The 22,622-nt window shown below is 37.5% G+C and overlaps 1 protein-coding gene across 2 annotated transcripts in view; it reads right to left on the bottom strand.

Annotated features, from left to right (window-relative positions):
* Window positions 1-22,622, bottom strand: part of LOC100534673 (protein unc-13 homolog A) — a 185,727-nt gene that overhangs the window by 18,070 nt on the left and 145,035 nt on the right. For both annotated transcript variants that reach the window (XM_087241636.1, XM_087241635.1), the window contains exons 32-38: window positions 18,030-18,118; window positions 12,253-12,402; window positions 8,760-8,883; window positions 8,119-8,175; window positions 7,031-7,111; window positions 6,051-6,198; window positions 854-910 (exon numbers count right to left, since the gene is read on the bottom strand). In XM_087241636.1, coding sequence (XP_087097762.1) covers window positions 854-910; window positions 6,051-6,198; window positions 7,031-7,111; window positions 8,119-8,175; window positions 8,760-8,883; window positions 12,253-12,402; window positions 18,030-18,118 — 706 coding nt within the window. The remainder of the gene's footprint in view (window positions 1-853; window positions 911-6,050; window positions 6,199-7,030; window positions 7,112-8,118; window positions 8,176-8,759; window positions 8,884-12,252; window positions 12,403-18,029; window positions 18,119-22,622) is intronic.

The following is a 22,622-nucleotide window of genomic DNA, read 5'->3' as shown; positions in this document are numbered from 1 at the left end:
GCCTACATGTTATCAGACTAATAATAGAAAGGCATGAGCATTGAGATTTCTTGTTACATTACTGACATTACAGTTTGCCTTTTTATCAATATAAGATTTAATTATGGGATTAATCTGACAGAAGAATGCTGTAAATCTGCTGTTACTGCAGTCCTCCAGCAGAGGGCAGCAATCACACACTACAGCAGCAATACACAATTGACATCACTGTAATCTCTATTATTCATTCATTCATTTTCCTTCAGCTTAGTCCCTTATTAATCAGGAGTCACCACAGTGGAATGAACCGCCAACTATTCCAGGATATGTTTAATGCAGCGGATACCCTTCCAGTTTCCAGCAACCTAGTGCTGGGAAACACCCATACACTCTCATTCACACACACTCATGCACTACGGCCAGCTTATTTCATCAATTCGCCTATAGCGCATGTGTTTGGACTGTGGGGGAAACCAGAGCAGCCAGGACTCGAACCAGGGACCTTCTTGCTGTGAGGCGACAGTGCTAACCGCTGAGCCACCATACTTTTTAGATTCTCTTATCAATAATAAGTTTGAGTATTGCAGCTGGAAGGGCATCCACTGTGTAAAACATTTGCTGGATAAGTTGGCGGTGCATTCCGCTGTGGCGACCCGAGATTAATAAAGGGACCAAGCCGAAAATAAATGAATCAGTATGTTTGAGTATGATGATACTTAAATGCGTGTCTTTATGAACAGAGCTCTGAAGTACTCCATCATACAAGGCAAAGCAATACAAAGACAAATGAGCAATCTTGTATTAGGTGGATCCTTATGCATATGTAACATTCACTGAATATGCAAATGTATGCAAATATGAAGCAGACACATACGCTTATCCGGATAGACGTCTTCACTGCTAGTGTATCGCACACCTTTACCTCCATGAACTGAACACAAGAGAAGAGCAATGCTGAATTAATAATGTTGTTATATGACAGATACACTGCAAAAAAACTCAGTAAAATGAGCAGTTTTCTATATTTTGTTATTCATAACTTTATTTTTGCATGTTTATTTCTGCGTTTGAGTTGCATTATGAGATCTTGATCTTTCTTCCAACAACTTTTAACCTTGAAAAGTGTGAAGAAGTGAACGTAATTTACACACTAATTTCTCTACATCAGCGGTGGCCAACCCTGTTCCTGGAGATCTACCTTCCTGCAGATTTCAGTTGCTACCTATATCAAACACACCTGAACCAACTAATTAGGACCTGAACACCACGTGATAATTACAGGCAGGTGTGCTTGATATGGGTTGCAACCAAGCGGCAACCTCCCGCTCTCTCTCAGGAAGCCAATACGGAAGTAAGTAAAACTGCAATTCATCTGAAATTCCGCTAGTCCTGGCCGCTCCTGGCTCCAAAACAGAGCACATTTCAATTGAGCCCACTGTTAGAATGGCCAACTTTACAGCAGAAAAAAAGGTGTTTACAGCCTGCTACAAAAAAAGGTTTTGGTTAATACAGCTAATATTACCCTTCATGACAACTGTGAGGGGGTGAATTTTTTTATAACTCATCCGTTTCCTTTATATTAAGTTATATTAAGTTTGCATAATTAAGGGCGTGGCCACTTGAGTGACAGCTAGGTCTCGTTGGTCGCCTTCACGTCACCTCAGCTGAATCCAGCAGATTAGCCACTGAACTCGACATATTTATCGTATTTATGTGTTGTTTTATGTGGCTTTACAGTCAACTGCTTTTTGGACTTGTTTCCTACAATTATTAGATGGCATGGCATGCTGAGTGCACTTAATTGTGCTCACAAACCATTCACGTGGCCTCCGTTTCCCATGTGAGTAAAGTTATATACTTATATACCACCTCTATACATGTATTTGTTTTATTTAGGATCATTTATGGTTTATATTTATATTTAGAGCTGTAATGCACTCCAGAATCTGTCAGATTGATTAGCTGTAGGCTCTAGATCAGTCATCTGAAGTGTTGTCATACAGTGTTATGCTGGATTTCATCAATAGTCTTGCATTAACTAACACAGACTATATCTGAAGTGTTTGGAAGTAATTCGCGTTTTCCTCCTGTTGAAAAACATCATAAGAACAATGTTTAGTGGCTCAGTGTATTACAGCAGTGTTTTTAAAAGTCTAAACACTTTATTGATATAGTGTACAGCCAAGCACAAGTGGTCAGAACACAAGCGAGTCGCAGGTGATAAAGTATTAAGCGTTCTCCCAAAGTAAAGTGTGTCTGAACCAGGTCCAAGCTAAATGCCAGCAGGTGTCTGTAGCTCCGCCCACTCTCCGCCTCTTTGCCCTTGTTTGGTATCCTGCCGTGGGTGTGATGACGCGCGAACAAAATGGCGACGGTTGGCCACGCCTACTTGTGGCTTCTTTTGCGCTCTTTAGAAACCTATGGGTGACGTCACGGACACTACGTCCATATATTTTACAGTCTATGGTTGCAACTGAAATCTGCAGGAAGGTGGCTCTCCAGGAACAGGATAGGCCACCCCTGCTCTACATATAAGTGTCTTACATTATTTCAAACTACTAAAATGTCAATAAAAGTCACTTTGTTCAGTGTTGGGTTTGCAAGTCTGTGTGTGTGTGTGTGTGTGTTCCCCCATCTCTCTCTCTCTCTCCTCCCACTTTTCCCTTCATTACAGGTCCCGCCCTATTTATGTCGGTGACGTCACTGGGGATTGACTGGAGTGACGTAGGGCCTCTTTTAAAAAGTGAAACAGTCGAGGAGAGCGGAGAGGGAATTGGATGGCGTGTAGTTTAAAATTGTTGAAAAATATGACAGTTTTTTGATTGTTTACACTCTAAAATAAAAATTTCCACACAATTTGCAAAATTCTACTCCAAGGAGCAAAACACCGCCACAGATTTGCACAACATTACACACAATGTCTGCTTCACTCTTTTTGCAAAACATGATGTATGTGCCATCGATCCGTCTCTTCTTGTCTTGTTTCTCTGAATTAGCAGGATTTGAACGCGGGTAACATAAGACAGTCCAGTGATGTCATTTCGAACATGTTTAATAACAACTGAACTATAATACACGTTCAAAAACACGTTCTTGCTTCCATCTTCATGACACTACTTCTTCCTTACCGGAAGTGACATCAGCATATACTCTATATTAAAAATTAAATTACTTTTAGTAAAATATTTTCAAGTTGCTTTTTACATTATTATCAATTTAACATAAATAAAACAATGAACTTATGGCTCTTATACATGACACACAGTGATTTGTAAAACTCAACACACATTTCCACACCTCAGACACAGATAAGGATTGTGAGGCTACTTCCTTGTAATTACAAAGCCCCGGATTGCCAGTGACCATGCTAATGAACGAACTGGATAAACACATCCACAAGGCGTGGAAGCACACATGTGCTTATTTGAAAACGCAGCACTCAGGTGTGCTATAAAAGGCAGCAGGTGAGTTTACCTGTATTCATCAAAAATGGAAGGAGCTAGAAGAAGAGTGAGAAAGAGAAGAAGGAGGTAGAGAAGGAGGTAAAGGAAGAGGCGGTAGAAGAAGAGGTAGAGAAGGACTTGAAGAGTTGATAGAACCTGAACAAAGAAGACGAGGACCCAGGGCCCTATCATACACCCGGCGCAATGTGGCGCAAGGCGCGGCGCAGTAGTCTTTTGGTAGTTTCAGCTTGGCGCAAGAGTCGTTTTGAGGCGTTGCGCTACACTGTTTAAATAGCAATTGCATTTGCGCTCATATGTGCGCCCATCTGGTCTAAAAAGGAAGGCGTTCTGAGGCGGACTTTACAGATATAATAATATATACTATACAGAGACCTTGTTTGGTGCTTTATCTAATCTTTTTAAAAATAATATCCTTTATTTGTGCTTGATTTAGCATTGCAAAGATGCTGTGTAACATTTTCACCTATGATAAGTATAAAAGTCACAAACTCAGGTTTTATATACTGCTAAATAGACATATGGAAGCCGGTAGGTTGACCACGGACTCTACTTTGCATAGAAAAGCACAGGACTTTCTCTCACAAGTCAAATCCTACATTTTCGCTATTCTGCCCCTTTTCACAAGATGTAAAATAAGTCTCTAGTGTCCATAGTAAGTGTGTGTGTAGTGTAGGGATGGGAAGATTAACCGATATGTATCGATACGCGGTCATGCGCGTGCACGATGCGAGTGCATCGGTTGAGCAGCAGAGGATGAATGAAATTTTGGAAGCAAATCGAGATGCATCGATTTTTCCGAGATACAGCTTATATTTTTAATATAGAATGTATTTTTTTATTTATTAACAAGTGTTGTCAACCTGTTTTGGCGCATAATTTAATCGACCTACATAAAGTAAGCCTTAGCAACGGATTTGCGGATGTGCACACACTACAACTCAGTGTATCAGGTGTGCGGATGAAGCTAGTGGAGCGCCCTCAGAAAGCGCGAGAAGCAAAACAAACATTTTATTCCCCACTGAGTTTTAAATCTAAAGTATGGCAACATTATGGATTTAAGGATGGACGACATGACAGGACAGATGCAATTTGCAAAATGTGCCGCGCATCTGTAAAATACGCGGGCAGTACGACTAATCTGAAATCTCACTTGAAGCGGCGCCTCAGTGTTGTTGTGAAAGCATCTTCCAGTGTTTCTGCATCCCCGGCTTTCGCACTGCTTCAACCAGCTCCAAAAGTGGTGAGAAAAGCATTGCAAGTTTTTTTCTCCATGCGCAACAGTTCTGCTCGCTCTACGCCAATAACGAATGCTATTGCATTGTTCATCTGCAAAGATATTCAGCCTAGTGTCATGGAGAACGAAGGTTTTAAACACCTCCTCCTGTTAATTTTTATTTAATTATAATAATAATAATAATAATAATAATAATGATAAAAATAATTGGGTGTCACGGTGGCACAGTGGGTAGTTTGACCACCTCACAGCAAGAAGATTGCTGGTTTGTTATATTTTTATTAGCCTGTTGTTTACAGTGACAGTGATGTTTCAAAGCAGCATAACACTGCTAGTTCACCACCTTAAGTTTTGAATATTCAGTGGCAAAATATATTTGTAAAACTTGTTTTCATAGTTGAAAAGTTAAATCACAATTCTTGTTGTGCAATGCTAAATTTATTTATGTTGAAAGAGTGCAAATATATACATATTTTTTTAATATATATTGCACTTATACATTCTGTTTATCTTGAAAATACTTAAATAATATGTGCTATATTATCTAAAATGGCCCTCTACTGTAAACTGACACTCTGGCTCTGAGAGAAAAGCCAGTTTGTAGAAAAAGTCTTGGTTTTGCTTGGTTAATAAATAATCAAACTCATTCAATGGCACAGCATCCTTTCTTACATCATCTCATAAACTTGATCTAATTAGTTAGTGCTGAAATATCGCATCGTATCGTGATATGGGTGTGAATCGTATCGTGTTGCATCGCAATATGTCACAAATGTATCGCTAATATATCGGATCGTATTCTTTGTATCGAGATGCGTATCGGATCGGCATTATAGCTTAGATGCCCAACCCTAGTGTAGTGACATTTGAGCTGAAAATATCACACAGATAATGTTTTCTAGCTCTGGGATTCTGACCTTTACAGGCTTTGATCCTGATTGTGGTGTTTTGGTGTCTGTCGCTTTAAATTCAAATGAGATTGTGCTCTTTTCAGAAGAGGGCGGAGCTACAGACGCCTGTGTGTCAGCAAAGTGACAGGACTAGTGTTGTTAGTGCTTCATGCTTCTGTCAGTCTGTGTCGCTCCTGTCGCTGTTCTTCATCTACACCTCCACATCTATAATCCTCTTAGTCTATACTGACATCATCTTCAGCAGCTCAAACACTCTAATGGCTAATGGACAGACGGCTGCTTCTCACTCAGGGCTGCTGTTTATGCTAATGAGGGAGAAATAGGCACTAGTGGTTGAGGCTTGTGTATGTTTATGTTTGCGCGCATGTGTGTGTGTGTGTGATGATGATGATGTGAATGTAATGTGTGTTTGACAGTTCTCAGAGTTGTGTATTCTGAAGGTGTGTGTGTTTGTGTGTGTACCTTGTGTGTGCTGCGACAGCACAAACTTGCGGATGAGTTTGTCTGTGGCCTGTGTGTAGAGGGACAGAGCGTATCTCAGAGACTGAAGATCCGGACTCTTCTCAAGAAACGTCTTCTTCAGACCCACACCGCCTGCGTGGAAGTATTGCTGTCACACACACACACACACACACACACACACACACACACACACACACACACACACACACACACACACACACACACACACACACAACACACACAAACACACACACACACACACCAATATCATCACCATCATTATCATCATGACTCTCACTCACAGCTACACAGTATAGCAGTATTATTTATTATCTGCAGATTTATATTTGATTTAATAAACACAAGTGTAAATTTGTCCAGCTGTGGGGTTTTGGAGATGTCTGTATCACCGTATGTGGTATAAGAACAGGACGTGTGTTTGGATGTAACTCAGTTTTTTGACCACACTTCATTATTATTGTTCATTTATTGCTTTGCTAGAGATTAGAACTGAATTTAGAAATAGTTTGGACACAAAACTTTGTGCTTAAAAAAGGAGATTAAATATGTGGGCTAACGGATGTGTTCAGTGGAGTTTCCTTACTCCACCTAGTAAAGTAAAAGTAAAGTAAAGAGGCAGAATGGAGGAGGCTCGTTCTTTATCCTCGCGCTGCAGATGCTCTGTTTAACTGTTTTCTCGCTAGTGAAGTGTTCAGTTTTTACACTTACAAAGTCCACCATGTAAATAGGGAATGCGCGATGAGACTCTGATTGGTTTAATGCACGTTATGCTCAAAACACACATAAGAACTCATTAAGAAAATAAGCAGAACCCTGTTAGACCATGCGTTGCGGCGCAGAGCCCTTTCTTAAAGTAACACATTAATTTAATAGATTACTTGTAAAAGTTACTTTCACCAATATTGGCGAGAACACACACAGATCTCATCCTGAATAAGTGTGCGTGTGTGTGCTTGTACCTTAATAGTGTCCAGTGCGAGCTCAATGACTGCACACTGTTTAGGGCTCAGTGCCTTGGCCTCCTCTCGCACCATGTGCTCCTGCAGACATCAACAACACACAAAAGCATCTTTACAGAAATCTAGTGAGGAGGATTGATAATGAAAGACTATTTTTGCAGCAAGATTAAAAAATAAAGGTTATTAATGTTTGATCTTGGTATTCAGACAAGAAAAGTCAGAACTGTAAGATATAAACTTATAATTAAAGTAAAAAAATTAAAGATATAAACAGAATAACATGGAGGAAAATTCAGAATTGTGAAATGTAAGTCAGATTTGCAAGATGTTAGTTTGTTTGTGTTTAATACCCTGCCATTCTTCCATGGCAATTTTCATGGTGAGCAAAAGTGTACTGATTATATTTTAGCAAAAAAAATTTATTTAGCTAATTTTTACATTTTATTTATTTTAGCTAAAAACGTAGACTATATTTGGATTACAGCATTAAAAAATGCTTCAAAAAAGTAAAAAAATAAATAAATAAAAAACTAAAAAAACTAAAATGAAATAAAAATTTTATTAAATTAAATTAAAATAAATACAAAAATTAAATTAAATTAAATTAAAAATTAAATAAAAAATGTGATTAAATACATTTTTATGAATAAAAATAAATAAATAAAACTTAAAATAAATTTTAATTTAAACAAAATTTAATTTAATAAAATACAAAAATAAATGTAAAATATATAAAAAATTAAATGAAATTAAAATGAATGTAAATAAAATAAAAAAAATAATAAAAATAAAATACATTTTAATTAAATTAAAATTAAATTAAATTAAATTAAAATTAAATAAAATAAAAAATAAAATAAAATAAAATACAATGAAAAACAATTAAAATAAAATAAAATAAAATAAAAAAGTACAATGAAATAAAATAGAATAAAATAAAACTGATTTGCAAGATGTAATGTCAGAATAACATAAAAAATTATTTTTAGATTAGTTTCCAACATTTTTAATAATTTTAATCCATGGATGAACATTTATATATGTATTGCATAGACAGCATTGGTGAAATGATTTGTTGATGAACGCACCTTCAGTTTGGAAAGCTGACCCAACTCTTTAGCAGCATTAAAGATGAGCTGTGTGCCCTGCAGATCACAAACACAAACACACAGATCAAATCAGTAAACACTCGACAATATACAGCACAAAATCAGGAATCCACTGAGAGGATATTTTGTGTCCAATCCAATCTTTCAGAAAAAAAAACTTTCAGCTCAAACCAATACTGGTCAACTGCATTGGCCAAACATCCCAATGCAATATTTACTCAAACATTCTCATCAAGTGGCCAAATTTAGTGCACGTTATTATTATTACATGTGCTTGAATAATGCATGACAAAACAAACAAAACAATATGTGCATTCTCTTCGTGTTTTGTGTTACTATTACAAGTGTCTTATTTAACACACACACACACACACACACACACATATATATATATATATATATATATATATATATATATATATATATATATATATATATATATACTGTTGTTTAACAATTAATTTTTGTGTATTTGTGCATGTGAAGCCATTTGAGTGTGTGTGTGTGTGTGTGTGTGTACACATGTGTGGGTATGTTCATGTCTATGCGCACATATGTGTATTCATGCATGTGAGTCTGTGTGTGTATGTGTGTATATGTGTGTGTGTTTGTACACACACCGTCTGGTCAGTGAACGGCGGCAGCACGATGGTTTTCTCCATGGTGTTCATCACCAGTTTCCAGAGCTCCTTCAGCACACGCTTCAGAACCGTCTTCTCACAGATCTTAGCGAACAGAGTCAAACTGAAGAGACACACAAACAGCACCATCATTTATTTTCAATACCATCATCAGTGCTAAAACTGACAAGTACTGAGCAAGATACCAGCATACACACACACATTGCTGACTTAAACCTGAAAACTTCCAAAATATGGAATCCCTTTGCAGGATTTCTGAAGGAAGCAGATAGCAGTCGTCTTTCCATATAACTTAACTCCTGTATCACCTGCTATTAATATACTATTGTTTTGATCATTTCATATTGTATGTGTATGTACTAGGGTTGCACGCTTTACCGGTACTATGGTAGTATCATGATACTATCCTAGATAGGCATACGAATGTGGGCCAGTCTAGGCAGTTATGTGGCACTGGTGGTCTTCCTTTGGCCCAGACTGAATGAATGTGAGCCTGAAGTGGCCCATGTGTACAATGGCAAAGACGGGTCAAAGATTCAAATTCATATATGGGCCATTTAAGGCAAAGATTTGACACTTATGACATCTGAATGTGAGCCCGATGTGGCCCATGTGGAAAATGATCAATTTGGCCCAAATGATGGAGGACAAATGTGGGCCACAGTGGGCAAAAATGTGGCATAGTCATTTAAGGGTAATCTGGGTCTAAACCTAAAGTGGCTCACGCGTGTAGGTGCAAATGTGGCCCAGTTATCTTAAGACATATGTGGGCCACTTTTGGCGAATATTCGGCACAGTGAACTCTGGCTAATGCAGCCGTTAGCTTCCCTAGTAGCAAAGAATTCTGGCCCAGATTTGGCATAAAGCTGGCACAGCAGGCATTCATCCGGCACTGGCATACAGCATGTGGGCCAAACATGACCCGGGTTTGGCAGAGGCGGCACAGTTTTTAAGGCGGCACACAAGATTTGGGCCAGATGAAAAATGTAGTATTTGGCCCAGATTTAAAAATTTGATAAGTGGGCCATGTGAGTTTGGCCAGTCTTGACCCACATTTAAAATGCACTAAAATCATTTTTGAGTAAAGAAAACAATTCTACCAATCAGGTCACTTTGAGAAAAAGCGTGCCCATAGTGTGCCTAAAGCGCATCACTACATGGGTTTATCAATTTCATTGCAATCGTGACACACCAACCTATCTGGCCCAGTTCAGGCCCAGTTATGAGTTATTAACTTGGCTGAGACTTGGCCCAGATATGGTCCGTGTTTGGCCCTTGTCTGGAAGCCAGATTTGGTCCAGTCATGTACCGTAATTCACTGCGGCATGTGGGCCAAGCAAAACCTGATTGTGTAGGCCAGAGCTGGGCCAGAGAAATTTTGCTATGTGGGTTATAGTGGCCCAGAAAAGATATGGAAAATGTAGCCCAGTTATCTTAAAACAAATGTGGGCCACTTTTGGCAAATATTTGGCACAGTTAGCTCTGGCTAACATGGATTTGAACCTACAGTGGCCCAGTAAAGATATGGCAAATGTGGCCCAGTTATTTTAAAACATGTAGACCAAATAGGCCAAATTTACACTACTGTGTTTTAGTTTTAAAATGGCGTTGTAGATAAAAAACGATCCGCGTCCACACTAGCATTTCACCTAGTGTTTCTGAACATATCTCCGTCCACACTACGCCACCAAAAACGTATATCACGTGACCATTCACGCACTCTGGGCATCCGCCTCCGTTCTCAGATGTCTCTGTTTTCCCTCATCCACACTGAGACGAGCAGCAAAACGACTTCTCAAGCGTTTCCAAAACGCTCAATTTTCGGCACTTGAAAACTCCGGCGTAGTGTGGACGGATTTCAAACTAAAACGCATTAGAGTAAACGGGGCCTTAGACTAAAGTCGCCATCATGGAGAATAGTGTTTGCTTTAGTTGAGCTCATAATCTTAAGACAAATGTTCTTTTGGGCTGCTTTAGCTTTTAAGAACTGTCCTTGAAAAGTTTATTCATTACAGCAAACAAAATGAAGTGAGACGCAACCTGTGATGAAATAATATAAATCACTCTGATGTTTACCAATGTGTAATCCATTATTAGAAGCAGAGATGGGGGACTCGAGTCACATGACTTGACTCGAGTCAGACTTAATTCACAAAATTTAGGACTTGAGACTTACTTGAGACAAATATCCACAATAGACTCGACTTGACTTGGACTTGACTGTCATGACTTGAGACTTGACTTGGACTTAAATTAAATGACTCGAAAAATAACTTGCTTTTGTTAAATAGTAATACACAACAGTTTGTAATATATTAAGCGTTTAAAAACAAAACAAAACCGGAAGTCACGCATGCGCAGTATTAACATCTCATCGGTTCTCAGATCGGTCTGAAAGAATCAGTTGAATTTGTTGGACTGGATCATTCGGTTCATTAAGAAGAACCACTTTAAATGATTCATTAGATTCATTTAAACGATTCATTCATTTGAACGATTCATTTGAACGTCAAAGATAGCCTATTTTATGGGTTTAAAGATTACAAACAAGACGGCAAATCAAAGTTTCTACTATTTAGTCTGACTCAGTGCTTGTGTGTATTTAGTGACAGGTTTTTTTTTACAGTTATTAACATTCTTCTACACTGTTTTGTATCCGCCTAATTTAACCAAACATCCGCATTTGCTGTATATTTTTATTAATTTGATGATGTCATTAGGCTAATACATAGGTTATTTTATATACATATCTAAAATGCTTTTGCATTCAAGTTTGCTTTGAACTTGAAAGAAAGAAGCAGATTTGACCTGTCAGCGGTGCACATGGCTCCTGAATAGGTAAGAGAAAGTGGATGTCTTTTTTAACAGTTTTTTTTTTTTACTTAAACCCATTGACAGTAAACAGTGTATAACATAGTTAAAATAAATGAAATTCTTGTAAAAAATTGAATATGTTTTGTTTGTCGCATTTAGGTAACTATTTATGTGATGTATAATGTGATGATAAACGTGACCGGTCAAGAGTAGGTCCAGACAGAATCTGCTAAAAATGTTTTGCTACTTCTGCAAAGAAATTTGTAAAAAATCTGTAAATTAATGCAAAATAATTATAGGAGTATCATTACTAAAAACTTAATATATGAAATAAAAAATAATAACTTTTTAATTTTTATTTAATGTTTACGATGCAAATCCAATTAGATCCACTTATTTGGTAAACAAAGCAAGTCTGTCTTATAATAGATCTACTAGAAAACAGAACATATGACTTTACAACAACTGTACTGTAAATAAATCATATGAGCATTTACTATTAGTCAATAATATTACTGAAATTAATTTAAAATCTGAATAAAGATAAATGTCCACACATTTGCGAGTAATGCAAGTAAATTAATAGACTGCAGAAATCTGCAGAAATTTCTGCATGTGCAGATTCCGTGTGGGTCTAGTCTTGAGGTTTCATGCTCACTTGCTGTCCAGGAAGTCCATGATGGGCTGTAAAACGTTGTCTGCATCCTGAGCCAAGCTGCCGTTTCCATTAGCAGGAACGTTTGCTCCTTTAACCTGACTCAGAATATCTCCCATCTGCCGGACGTTCTCCTCAATGTGCGGCTGGAAACTGAGGAGGAAAACACTTGCTTAATTTATAATCATTGGAATGTAAACATGCAGGATTTTTACCCCCATTTTTGTCGCCCCAAACAATAAAGTGCGACAAACATGCAAAACAATAAGAAATTAGTAAGGAGCCAAACTGTTCTTCACACCACTGTAATTCTCTTGAAATCATCTCACATCTGAGATCAGTGTTGATACTACCACCTTCCATAGAAAGCTTAAAGGTGCATGTTAATTTGACACCCAGTGGTTGAACTAGGTATTGCATTCATGGATCAAAACAAACGCAAGCGCAGGTTGCCAGATTGAGGACCAACAGAAGTGAGTCTGAAAGCTGATTTAAAACCGTGTTCTATATAAACGCATCGGCACATGATAGAAGGAATATTCTCCATATTAAAAGGAGTTTGTCCTAACCAACACCTGAAATTAATATATTATAAACGGCTTCTATTACTCGCAGCTGAACAGAAAACTGACAATGATCAGCTCAGGTACAGCTCATGTGCTTTATTCAGTGTTACATGCTAATAATGTGAGTTTGAATGACATTTACTGCCATACTACTAAAGCCTGGTTTATTCACCTTATTCTCCGCAGACGAGCGGACGCAGCCATTTGAATCTTTTTGGTTCGAGACTTCCGGTCTCATTCACTTCCATTCATTTTTAGACGTTGAAACTGCTCTTACGTTTCTTGATGTTGCAATTTGATATGTTCTTATTATATTATTCTACTTGGTCAGTATAGTACAGGGGTCAGCAACCCGCGGCTCTAGAGCCGCATGCGGCTCTTTAGCGCTGCCCTTGTGGCTCCCTGGAGCTTCTTCAAAAATGTTCAAAAAGATGGGGAAGGTTAATATAAATTTTTTATATTATATGTTTTAATATGATTTCTATTGGAGGACAAACATTTTTAACGTTTTCAAACGCTGTAAAAGTGTGTAGAATTAATATTTAATTTCAACATTTCTGTCAACGAAGATTTGCGTCATGGCCTGCGACACAGGTTTCTATCAGCAGGGCAGGATGCCAGGCAGGTGGCTGTTGTAAACAAACCGGGAGATAATAAAGCACGGAAAACCGTTCACAGATGTTGACTACATGAAGGAGTCATTCATCAACATACTAGAACACCTATTTGCAGAATTCAAAACCAAGATAATACAAAAAATTAAAGATATACCTCTCTCTGCTAAGACAGTGAAGGAAAGGGCTATTAAAATGGCAGGTAACATCACCAATCAGCAAACCAAGGACATTAATTCAGTGCCAGCATACTCAATTGCCTGTGATGTGACCGATATTCAATGTGCTTTTATGCAGGTATGTGAACTCTGATGGGCCGCAAGAAGAAATGATCAAATTAATGCCACTGAAAGACCAGAGGCTGTGCTGAAGTGTTTAAATGACAACTAAATAAACACCAACCACCTGATTTCAGTGGCTATTTAATCATGAAGGCTCATTATGTATTTATAGCCAACTTAGTCGTTTTTATAGTGGGCTAATATAGCTACTATAGATACATACAGCATGTGTTTCCTACATTATAAGGCTTATATAAGGCTTTACATTTTTTTGCGGCTCCAGACCTGTTTGTTTTTTGTTTTTTTTGGTCCAATATGGCTCTTTCAACATTTTGGGTTGCCGACCCCTGGTATAGTAATACAAACATTTGTTTGTAGAGCAAGTAGTTTGACCGTTTTCTGCCGTTTATTATTCCTAGTCATTTCTCCCATAGGCGACTGAATCGGATGTTCTAACACAGGGGTCTCAAACTCAATTTACCTGGGGGCCGCAGGAGGCAAAGTCTGGGTGAGGCTGGGCCGCATAAGGGATTTCACAAAAAAAAAGTCCTCAAATGTCATTATTAACAGTTTTAATTATTTCTTCTGAACATGAAGTGTCCTGAACATTAATAGAACATTGAGTGAAGATTATGAACAGTTCTTCTGAACATGGCATCTTTTGCCTACTTCTTGCTGCCAGAGACTTGACAGCGCTTCTTCTCACAAATCTGAACCACATTTGGCTTTAGAGCGGAAGCAGTTGAGACCCTCAGTATGGCTTGGGGGAACTCACTCAAAACTTGGGGTGGGGGGGGGGGGGGGGGGGGGGGTGGGCGGGGGATTGGTGCAGATCTGCAGAGTGGATGCGCGCGTACTGAAGAGCGGTGTTATCGCGCGCGTACTCAAGAGCGGTGTTGTCGCGCGCCTTCTGAAGGGCGGGACCGAAGGTGTGCCGCGTCGCGGGGGCACTTTTGATCATTTTGGAAGGGCACTTTCTATCCAAGACTAAGAAGGGCATGTGCTCTGCACAGGTTGAGCCCTATGTGTGCACGTGCCTGCCCTCACCTAAAAAAAGGCGTATACATGTATAAATAAAACACCCCCACCCCACTCCAGTCACATCAGTCTATACCAGTCTGTATCTACCTATAATATATATAAGATGCAGGCTGTAGCTAGGTAGGTGGCAGGCTGCAGATAGGTAGCTAAGTGGCAGGCAGGGGCGGGAACAGCTTACCTTGGTTCTGGCCAGCGCGAGTTACCTCCTAACACTTCCCGCCCGTCACAGCGTCTAACAAAAGGGGCGGGGTGCGTGGTGATGTCACTGGCATCCCCGCCCCTTTGTTTACACGGCGGGCGGGGAATGCTAGTGACCGCTGTGTACGGATAGGATCAGCGGAGCGGGGAGCGCTCTCTCTCCCCGCTCCGCTGATTCTGTCAGTGTACAGCGGTCGGCGCGGGCCACAAAATATTGCACTGAGGGCCGCAAATGGCCCGCGGGCCGCGAGTTTGAGACCCCTGATCTAAAATAATCGCGAAAACAGGTGCACTTCCGCATTTTAGAATAAGGTCAATACTTCTGCGTCAAGTGATCGGCGTGACCCACGGTGCATGCACCACGCGTAGCTGTGCATTTATACTTCTGCTCGCGGCTTCTGTTGCTCTGCAATAACACTTCCGAAACACTAGTTGAGGCGTTAGTGTTCCTCTGTGTCGAGTTTCTTCACTGGTGTTTTGTTTTTTCTGAACGCTTCCTTAATGCACAAGTGGATCAAAGTAGCTTATTTTAAGGCAGAAAAAGCGGAGGACGTGCAATTATGAGGAAAACGCAAAACAAAAATTTCCATTCGGATCTCCTTCACGAGACTTGTAAACAAATCGCCCACATGCACAAAACTCGCCCACACTCGTTAGCGCTACCAAGCAGACCAATTACAGAGCTTGCGCTACGCGTCGTTGCGACGTGTAGTTAAAATTTTTGAGAGGTGCACGTCCACGCGTAGGCCGCACTGTAGCATATGCATGCGCTTGACGCAGAAGTATAAATCAGCCTTAGGCAGCAGCAGATAGTTCACCTCAGATCCTGAAAATAAAATAAACTGTCTGAAACTGTAGAACTGTGACTCAGCGCAAACCAACACATATCAGTGATTCAGCATCTACATTTAATCATGTTAAAGAGGGTTAATATGTATTAGTTAGATTATAAACCTCACCATTTGGCTGGAGTGCAGCGAATGCACTATTCTGTGCTTCTGAATGGCTGCATTTACATTTCTGTTAAAATGTAACCTGCTCGCCTAATGTTTACGCTATTATTTGCTAATTAATAACCACCTCAAGTGGAACTCTGAATCTGCATCTCATTTCAGAGTCTGCTACTGTCCACCAGAGGTCGTATTTCGCTCATGAGCGCATGCTTTGGGACTTCCTGACTGAATGAATGAAATATTCTGTTTTCCAGCAACGTAACCCTGGTGCTGAAATATAATTGGCTAAACTGGCAGTGGGCGGGTTAAATGACCAAAACAAAGACAGCCGTTCCAAAACATAACGCACATTTTCAAAGCAGAATATCTGATTATAACTTTTTAAATTAAGGTTTACTTCAAATACAATTGGAACCGCTTTGTTGGTAAACAAGGTCTCTCATATATAACACACCTACTAAAAGACAGAAAATGTTACTTTATGTAACTGTACTGTACATAAATCATATAAATGTTGGCATATTATTCAAATAATTTTACTGAAACTAATATCACTGGCCGCAGTTCGCCACTGGCTTGCTTGGTTTGGGACTTGTGGAGCTGCGCATGGATGGATTACTCTTCAGTGTTTGGAGTTTCAGCAGTGAATATTAAACCACACTGAACTGAAACTGGCGAGGCAGTGGCGCAGTAGGTAGTGCTGTCGCCTCACAGCAGGAAGGTCGCTGGGTCAAACCTCGGCTCAGTTGGCGTTTCTGTGTGGAGTTTGCATGTTCTCCCTGCCTTCGCGTGGGTTTCCTCCGGGTGCTCCGGTTTCCCCCACAGTCCAAAGACATGCGGTACAGGTGAATTGGGTAGACTAAATTGTCCGTAGTGTATGAGTGTGTGTGTGTGTGTGTGTATGTTTCCCAGAGATGGGTTGCGGCATCCGCTGCGTAAATCCTTGCTGGATAAGTTGGCGGTTCATTCCGCTGTGGCGACCCCGGATTAATAAAGAGACTAAGCCAACAAGAAAATGAATGAATGAATGAATGAAAACTGAAACTCTGAAAGCTGGACTGACACAGAATCAATTTACTAAAATCCTCTGTGTTAAGCTGCTTTGACACACTCTACATTGTAAAAGCGTTAGAGAAATAAAGATGAATGGAACTGAATATAAAAACTAAATATTACACATTTACATGAGTAAATAAATAGAAAAGAAAATGAGAATTTTTGTCTCGTTTCTAGTCCAAATACCTCAAAATTCTTAAATCAAGAAGGAAAAGAATCCTGTTTTTGCTTGAAATAAAATTATTTTGCTTATTTTCAGGAAAAACCTACTTAATTTGTACTTATGATTTTGACTAATAACAAGACAATATTTCAATAATTTTTGTTTTTTTTTGCAGTTTTCCCCTTATCTGCCATATGGAAATATGGTAAAATACAGTTGAAATCAGAATTATTAACCCCCCTGAATTATTAGCCCCCCTCTTTGTTTTTCACAATTTCTGTTTAACAGAGAGAAGATATTTTCAACACATTTCTAATCATAATAGTGTTAATAACTCATCTCTAATAACTGATTTATTTGATCTTTGCCATGATGACAGTAAATAATATTAGACTAGATATTCTTCAAGACACTTTATATACAGCTTAAAGAGACATTTAAGGGCTTAACTAGGGTAATTAGGTTAACTAGGCAGGTTGGGGTAATTAGGCAAGTTATTGTGTAATGATGGTTTGTTCTGTAGACTATCGAAAAAAATTTGCTTAAAGGGGCTAATAATATTGACCTTGAAATGGTGTTTAAAAAATTAAAAACTGCTTTTATTCTAGTCGAAATAAAACAAATACGACTTTTTCCAGAAGAAAAAATGTTATCAGACATACTGTAAAAATGTCCTTGCTCTGTTAAACATCATTTGGGAAATATTTAAAAAAGAAAAAGAAATCAAAGGGGGCAAATAATTCTGACATCAACTGTAGAATTAATTATGGGCTATAAAAATCTGTGTAAATCGGCAGATCTCTGACGTGGGCCTGAACATATGGACACTAAATAAAAAATCTCTCTTAAAAAAACAAACGTGCATTTTATTTTCCAAAAATGTCCACCCCATAATAATCCCGGCTGACCTGACGGCAAAGACCCTGCTGAGATCATCCATCACATTGTTCAGCTTGACCTGCAGATCCTTCATGAAGTCACTGGCCTCCACGTTTAACTGCAAAAACACACAACACAACATCATTATCCGTCTGGATTGATTCATCAATTATCACTTCTTTTTCTGAAATCACATAATTTTCTGCTTAAGCATAACAGATGAACAGCTTTTTTTTTTTTATAAATCCCTGCAGACACACACACGCACGCACGCACGCACATACACACACACACAATAACATATATATGTTTAGGAGGAAAATTAAACAAAAAATGTGTGAGATATAGGAATTATGAGAAGTGAGTTTGCTATTTTTATTTTTTGACAATAACATTATTATTTCATTGGTCATTTTAGAGAATTATTTTTGACAAGTAAAATTGCTCCCTACATACCATACAGGTCCAAAATATTTTGAACCTCAAAAAGGTAAAAAAAAGTAAAAAAAAAAAAAAGCTAAATATTAAAATAAATTAAAATAAATTAATTAATTAATGAATATATACAAAAATAAAAAAATGAAATAAAATAAAAATCAAACTTATTAAATAAATGAAAATACAATTTAATTAAAATCTCATTTAATAAACAAATAAAATAAAATACAAAATAAAATAAAATACAAAATTAAATGTAATAAAATAAAAATCATATTTAATAAAATGAAATAAAAATAAAATGAAATAAAATGAAATAAAATACAAATCAAATTTAATAAAATAAAAAAATAAAATAAAATACAAAATAAAGTAGAAAATAAAATAAAATGAAATAAAATAAAAATCGAATTTAATAAAATAAAATACAAATCGAATTTATTAAAATAAAATAAAAAAATTAAATGTAATAAAATAAAATACAAAATAAAGTAGAAAATAAAATAAATAAAAAATAAAAATCGAATTTAATAAAATAAAATACAAATAAAATATAATGAAATAAAATATAAATAAAATACAAAATAAAATATAATATAAAATAAAAAACTAAATAAAATAAAATACAATAAAAAATGAAATAAAACAAAATAAAAATAAAATACAAAATAAAATATAAAATAAAATTAAATAAAATACAAAACAAAATAAAATAAAATAAAATACAAATTAAAATAAAATACAAAAAAAATACAAAAAATAAAATAAAATACAAAATAAAGTAAAATAAAATATAAAATAAAATACAACAAAATACAAAATAAAAGACAAAAAAAATAAACAACAAATAAAATAAAATACAAAATAAAATAAAATGTTCCTAAATTAAAACTCTTTTAATTTTCTTCCAGGTCAAAATAGGTCACCTGAAAGACTTGTGGACTGTATTAAAACATAGTTTATTTAAAATATCTTAGAGCAGGACTGAATAAAAAAAATAACATGCATGCATTCTGTATTACATTCCTTATTTAGTTTAAATTATTTCACATAATCTTCATGGGGTTATGAAATTTAGCATAAGCACTGGGAGAATTAAAGGGTGAATTGTATTTTATTTTCATCTAATGAGTGTTAAAAAACTCAAATTAAAGTTGCTTAATAATGGCTAAATTATTAACACATTTATTTATAACACACATCAGTGCTGTTACTTTCCTATTTATTTCTGTGCAGCTAAAAACAATCTTTGATTAAAAATAATCTGTATGATATAAAGTGCTGCAGAATGAACTGAGTCTTGACTTTTATGTCATCCACTCTGATGACATCACACTGCTTGTTTCCAGCCAATGGAATCTGTGCATCACTAAGACTCCGCCCCCTCTTAAAATTCAGCAAACATCTTTAGCAGACTGAGCAAACGCTGAGATAAATGAGGTAATGAATATTCATTGAGTAACAGAAGTTTGCTGGAAATCCTGCAGACTATTAAAGCCAGCTAACATTCATAATTCAGAGCAGTTTAAATGAAAATAAATAAAGTTGAAACAGAAATATGGTATTATTATAATAAAACTAATGGTATTATTAATTAATTGATCAAATGAATGGCCTAATATACAAAAATTAAATCAAGTAATCAATTCTCATGAACCTTTTCTTCACTGTATAATTTAAATATTGATTAAAGTGATTATTATTATTATTTAGTGAGGAGAAGCACATGAATATCGTACATTCTGATCTGTGCTTTGATTACATTAAATAAGAGCACTGTCACTTTAAGAAAGCACAGATCTATAATGAAAGCATTCGATTACTTTAAAAACTGATGACATCAATTACTTCCAGCCAATGGAATCTGTTTAGCACTAAGACTCCGCCCCCTTGTGAAATCCAGCACACATGTTGAGCATGCGCTGAGATTGCTGAACACTCAGTGAGTTATGGGAGTTTGCTGGGAATCCTGCAGACTAATAAATCCAGCCAACATTCATAATGCACATCAAATATGCATCAGCTCATGAATATTCATGGATGGGATTGTTTGTCAGGGAGCGTTTATGATTGCAGATGCATGACGTCAATGCGAATGCAGAGTGAATGCGAGAATGATGATGTGTGCTGTTAAATGTGTCTGACTGGAGCTGAACGGTGTGTGTTTGATGCTGAGCAGGAAGAGAAGCAGAAATGAGTCAGATATTGAGCTAGAGAGGGAAGCGTGGGATGTTTTACTGCTGGCCAGAATCGATGGATGAATGAATGAATGATGGGAAGGATGTGAATATGAGAGATTTATGGATGAACACACACTGTAAAAATAACTGTTAATGAACAGTTTCCATATTTTTCCATGTTTTGGGTTTATTTGCGGTGGTTGTGAATTGTATTATGGGATGCTGATCTGTACTCTGTACACTTTTGATGGGTAGGGGAGAGCAGGATAAAGCTGTAATCGAGCCATAAAAATTAGACCCGATAGCGTCCGAGCCTGTAAGAATTCAGCCCGAGCCTCACAGGTACATTTTGATTGACAGCTTTATAAAGTCTGAACCTGTTTAAAGCCCGACATTATTTAAAGAGCCCATATTATGGGTTTTTGAAAATGCCCCTCCATATAGTGTGTAACTGTAAGAATTGATATATTACAAATATTTTTGATGTCTTTGACAATTCAAACATGAGCTGAAAACAGAGCCAATTGACTCCACAACCCAGCAGGTGGGAATGCGGGAAAAACCAGCTCCTGCTACATTTACATCTGAGTCTGCTGAAACTCGACTTCAACCACCCCAACTCACACATATGGTCATTTCAATGTTTGAATGTTCTAGATTAACCAAAGTGACTTTATCTATCATGTTTGATATCATTTGAAATGTCTCAGTGCGACTGGTACAATGATCTCATTCCCTCAGAAACAGACATAATCAAAACAATAAATATATAACTTCAGGCATCTTTTGAACCACTGTGAAGGGTGTGACTTTTCCACAGGCAGCACTAAAAGCAAATGCCTATTGTTATTCACACACCCCTTTCCTTGAGGGGATTCTTGGATTACTTGAGGTAAGGTTTAAGAAATGCTCGGCGCGATTCTGCTTACCCAGATCAGCTTACGCTCCATGTTATGTATATTTTGAAGTCAGGAATGCATCTTTTCATCTTGGATTTGTCTTTGATAATTTGATGTCTTATATTGATCGTTTATGAATTGACTGATTGAATTTGGCAGAATACATTTACCTGACTAATAAATTGTTATGATTTGAATTATTCAAACAGTCCTCGTGTTATTATCACTGGTAAATATTGTTGTCCATAGCACTACAAGCCCCTGTACAGGTTAGTAACGGACTAAAACATGTTAGACGGAGCAGCGTGGCACGCTATACAATGTTGTTAGAGATCCGACTAACACACTGGCATTAATTCAGGTATACTGACCGTACGTTCACACCGAAAGCGGCGAGAGCGTCCAAAGTCGCTCTGGCCGCCCTGGCGACAACGCTCTCTGCCTTCAGCTCCTGCGGCGAGAGCGTCAAAACTCGCTACATTGATCTCATATTTAAAGGAGCCGTTGCAGCATATCAGTTACATTCCTGCATAAAACATGTTTCTAGCGTGAAAATGTTGCGCACTTCTTATCAAATTCATATAACAATGGAAGATCAAGTTGCGTGTGGCTTTGCTCTATTTATCCAATATGTGTCCATATGTCTGAAATATCCTGAAGCAGCAGTACTGTTTTGTACTGTCACATCGCGTGAGATTCCCGCTTTTTTAAGATAAATTTATATAACATTAACGAACATCAGTAACTCGCCAGTAACTTATTTAATGCATGTTCCTGTAGGAAACAATTTTAAATAATTGGAAATCCGGCGACCGCAATAATCAAACCCTTGGGAACAACTGTGGTCGGAACCAAAGTTCACAGGTCTGTGTTCTCTGAACTGCTATCAAGCGATGGACGTCTTCATTCTGATTGCTTGCCGCCGAACCGCGTCATAGCTCATTACCATAAAGTTGACTTCATTTCAACTCTCCTCGCCGCTTATCGCCGCCTATCGCCGCCGGCTCTCATTGAAAATGAATGACTTCCGGCTACTTTGACGCTCTCGCCACTTTCGGTGTGAACGTACGGTTAGACTGTAAAAGGCCAACAATGGGTTTTCTAT

This window comes from Danio rerio, chromosome 2 (genome assembly GCF_052040795.2).
Source record: "Danio rerio strain M-AB ecotype USA chromosome 2, GRCz13ab, whole genome shotgun sequence".
Lineage (NCBI taxonomy): Eukaryota > Metazoa > Chordata > Actinopteri > Cypriniformes > Danionidae > Danio > Danio rerio.
The sequence above is the reverse complement of the archived record's forward strand: the minus strand, read 5'-3'. Positions and strand labels throughout refer to the sequence as shown.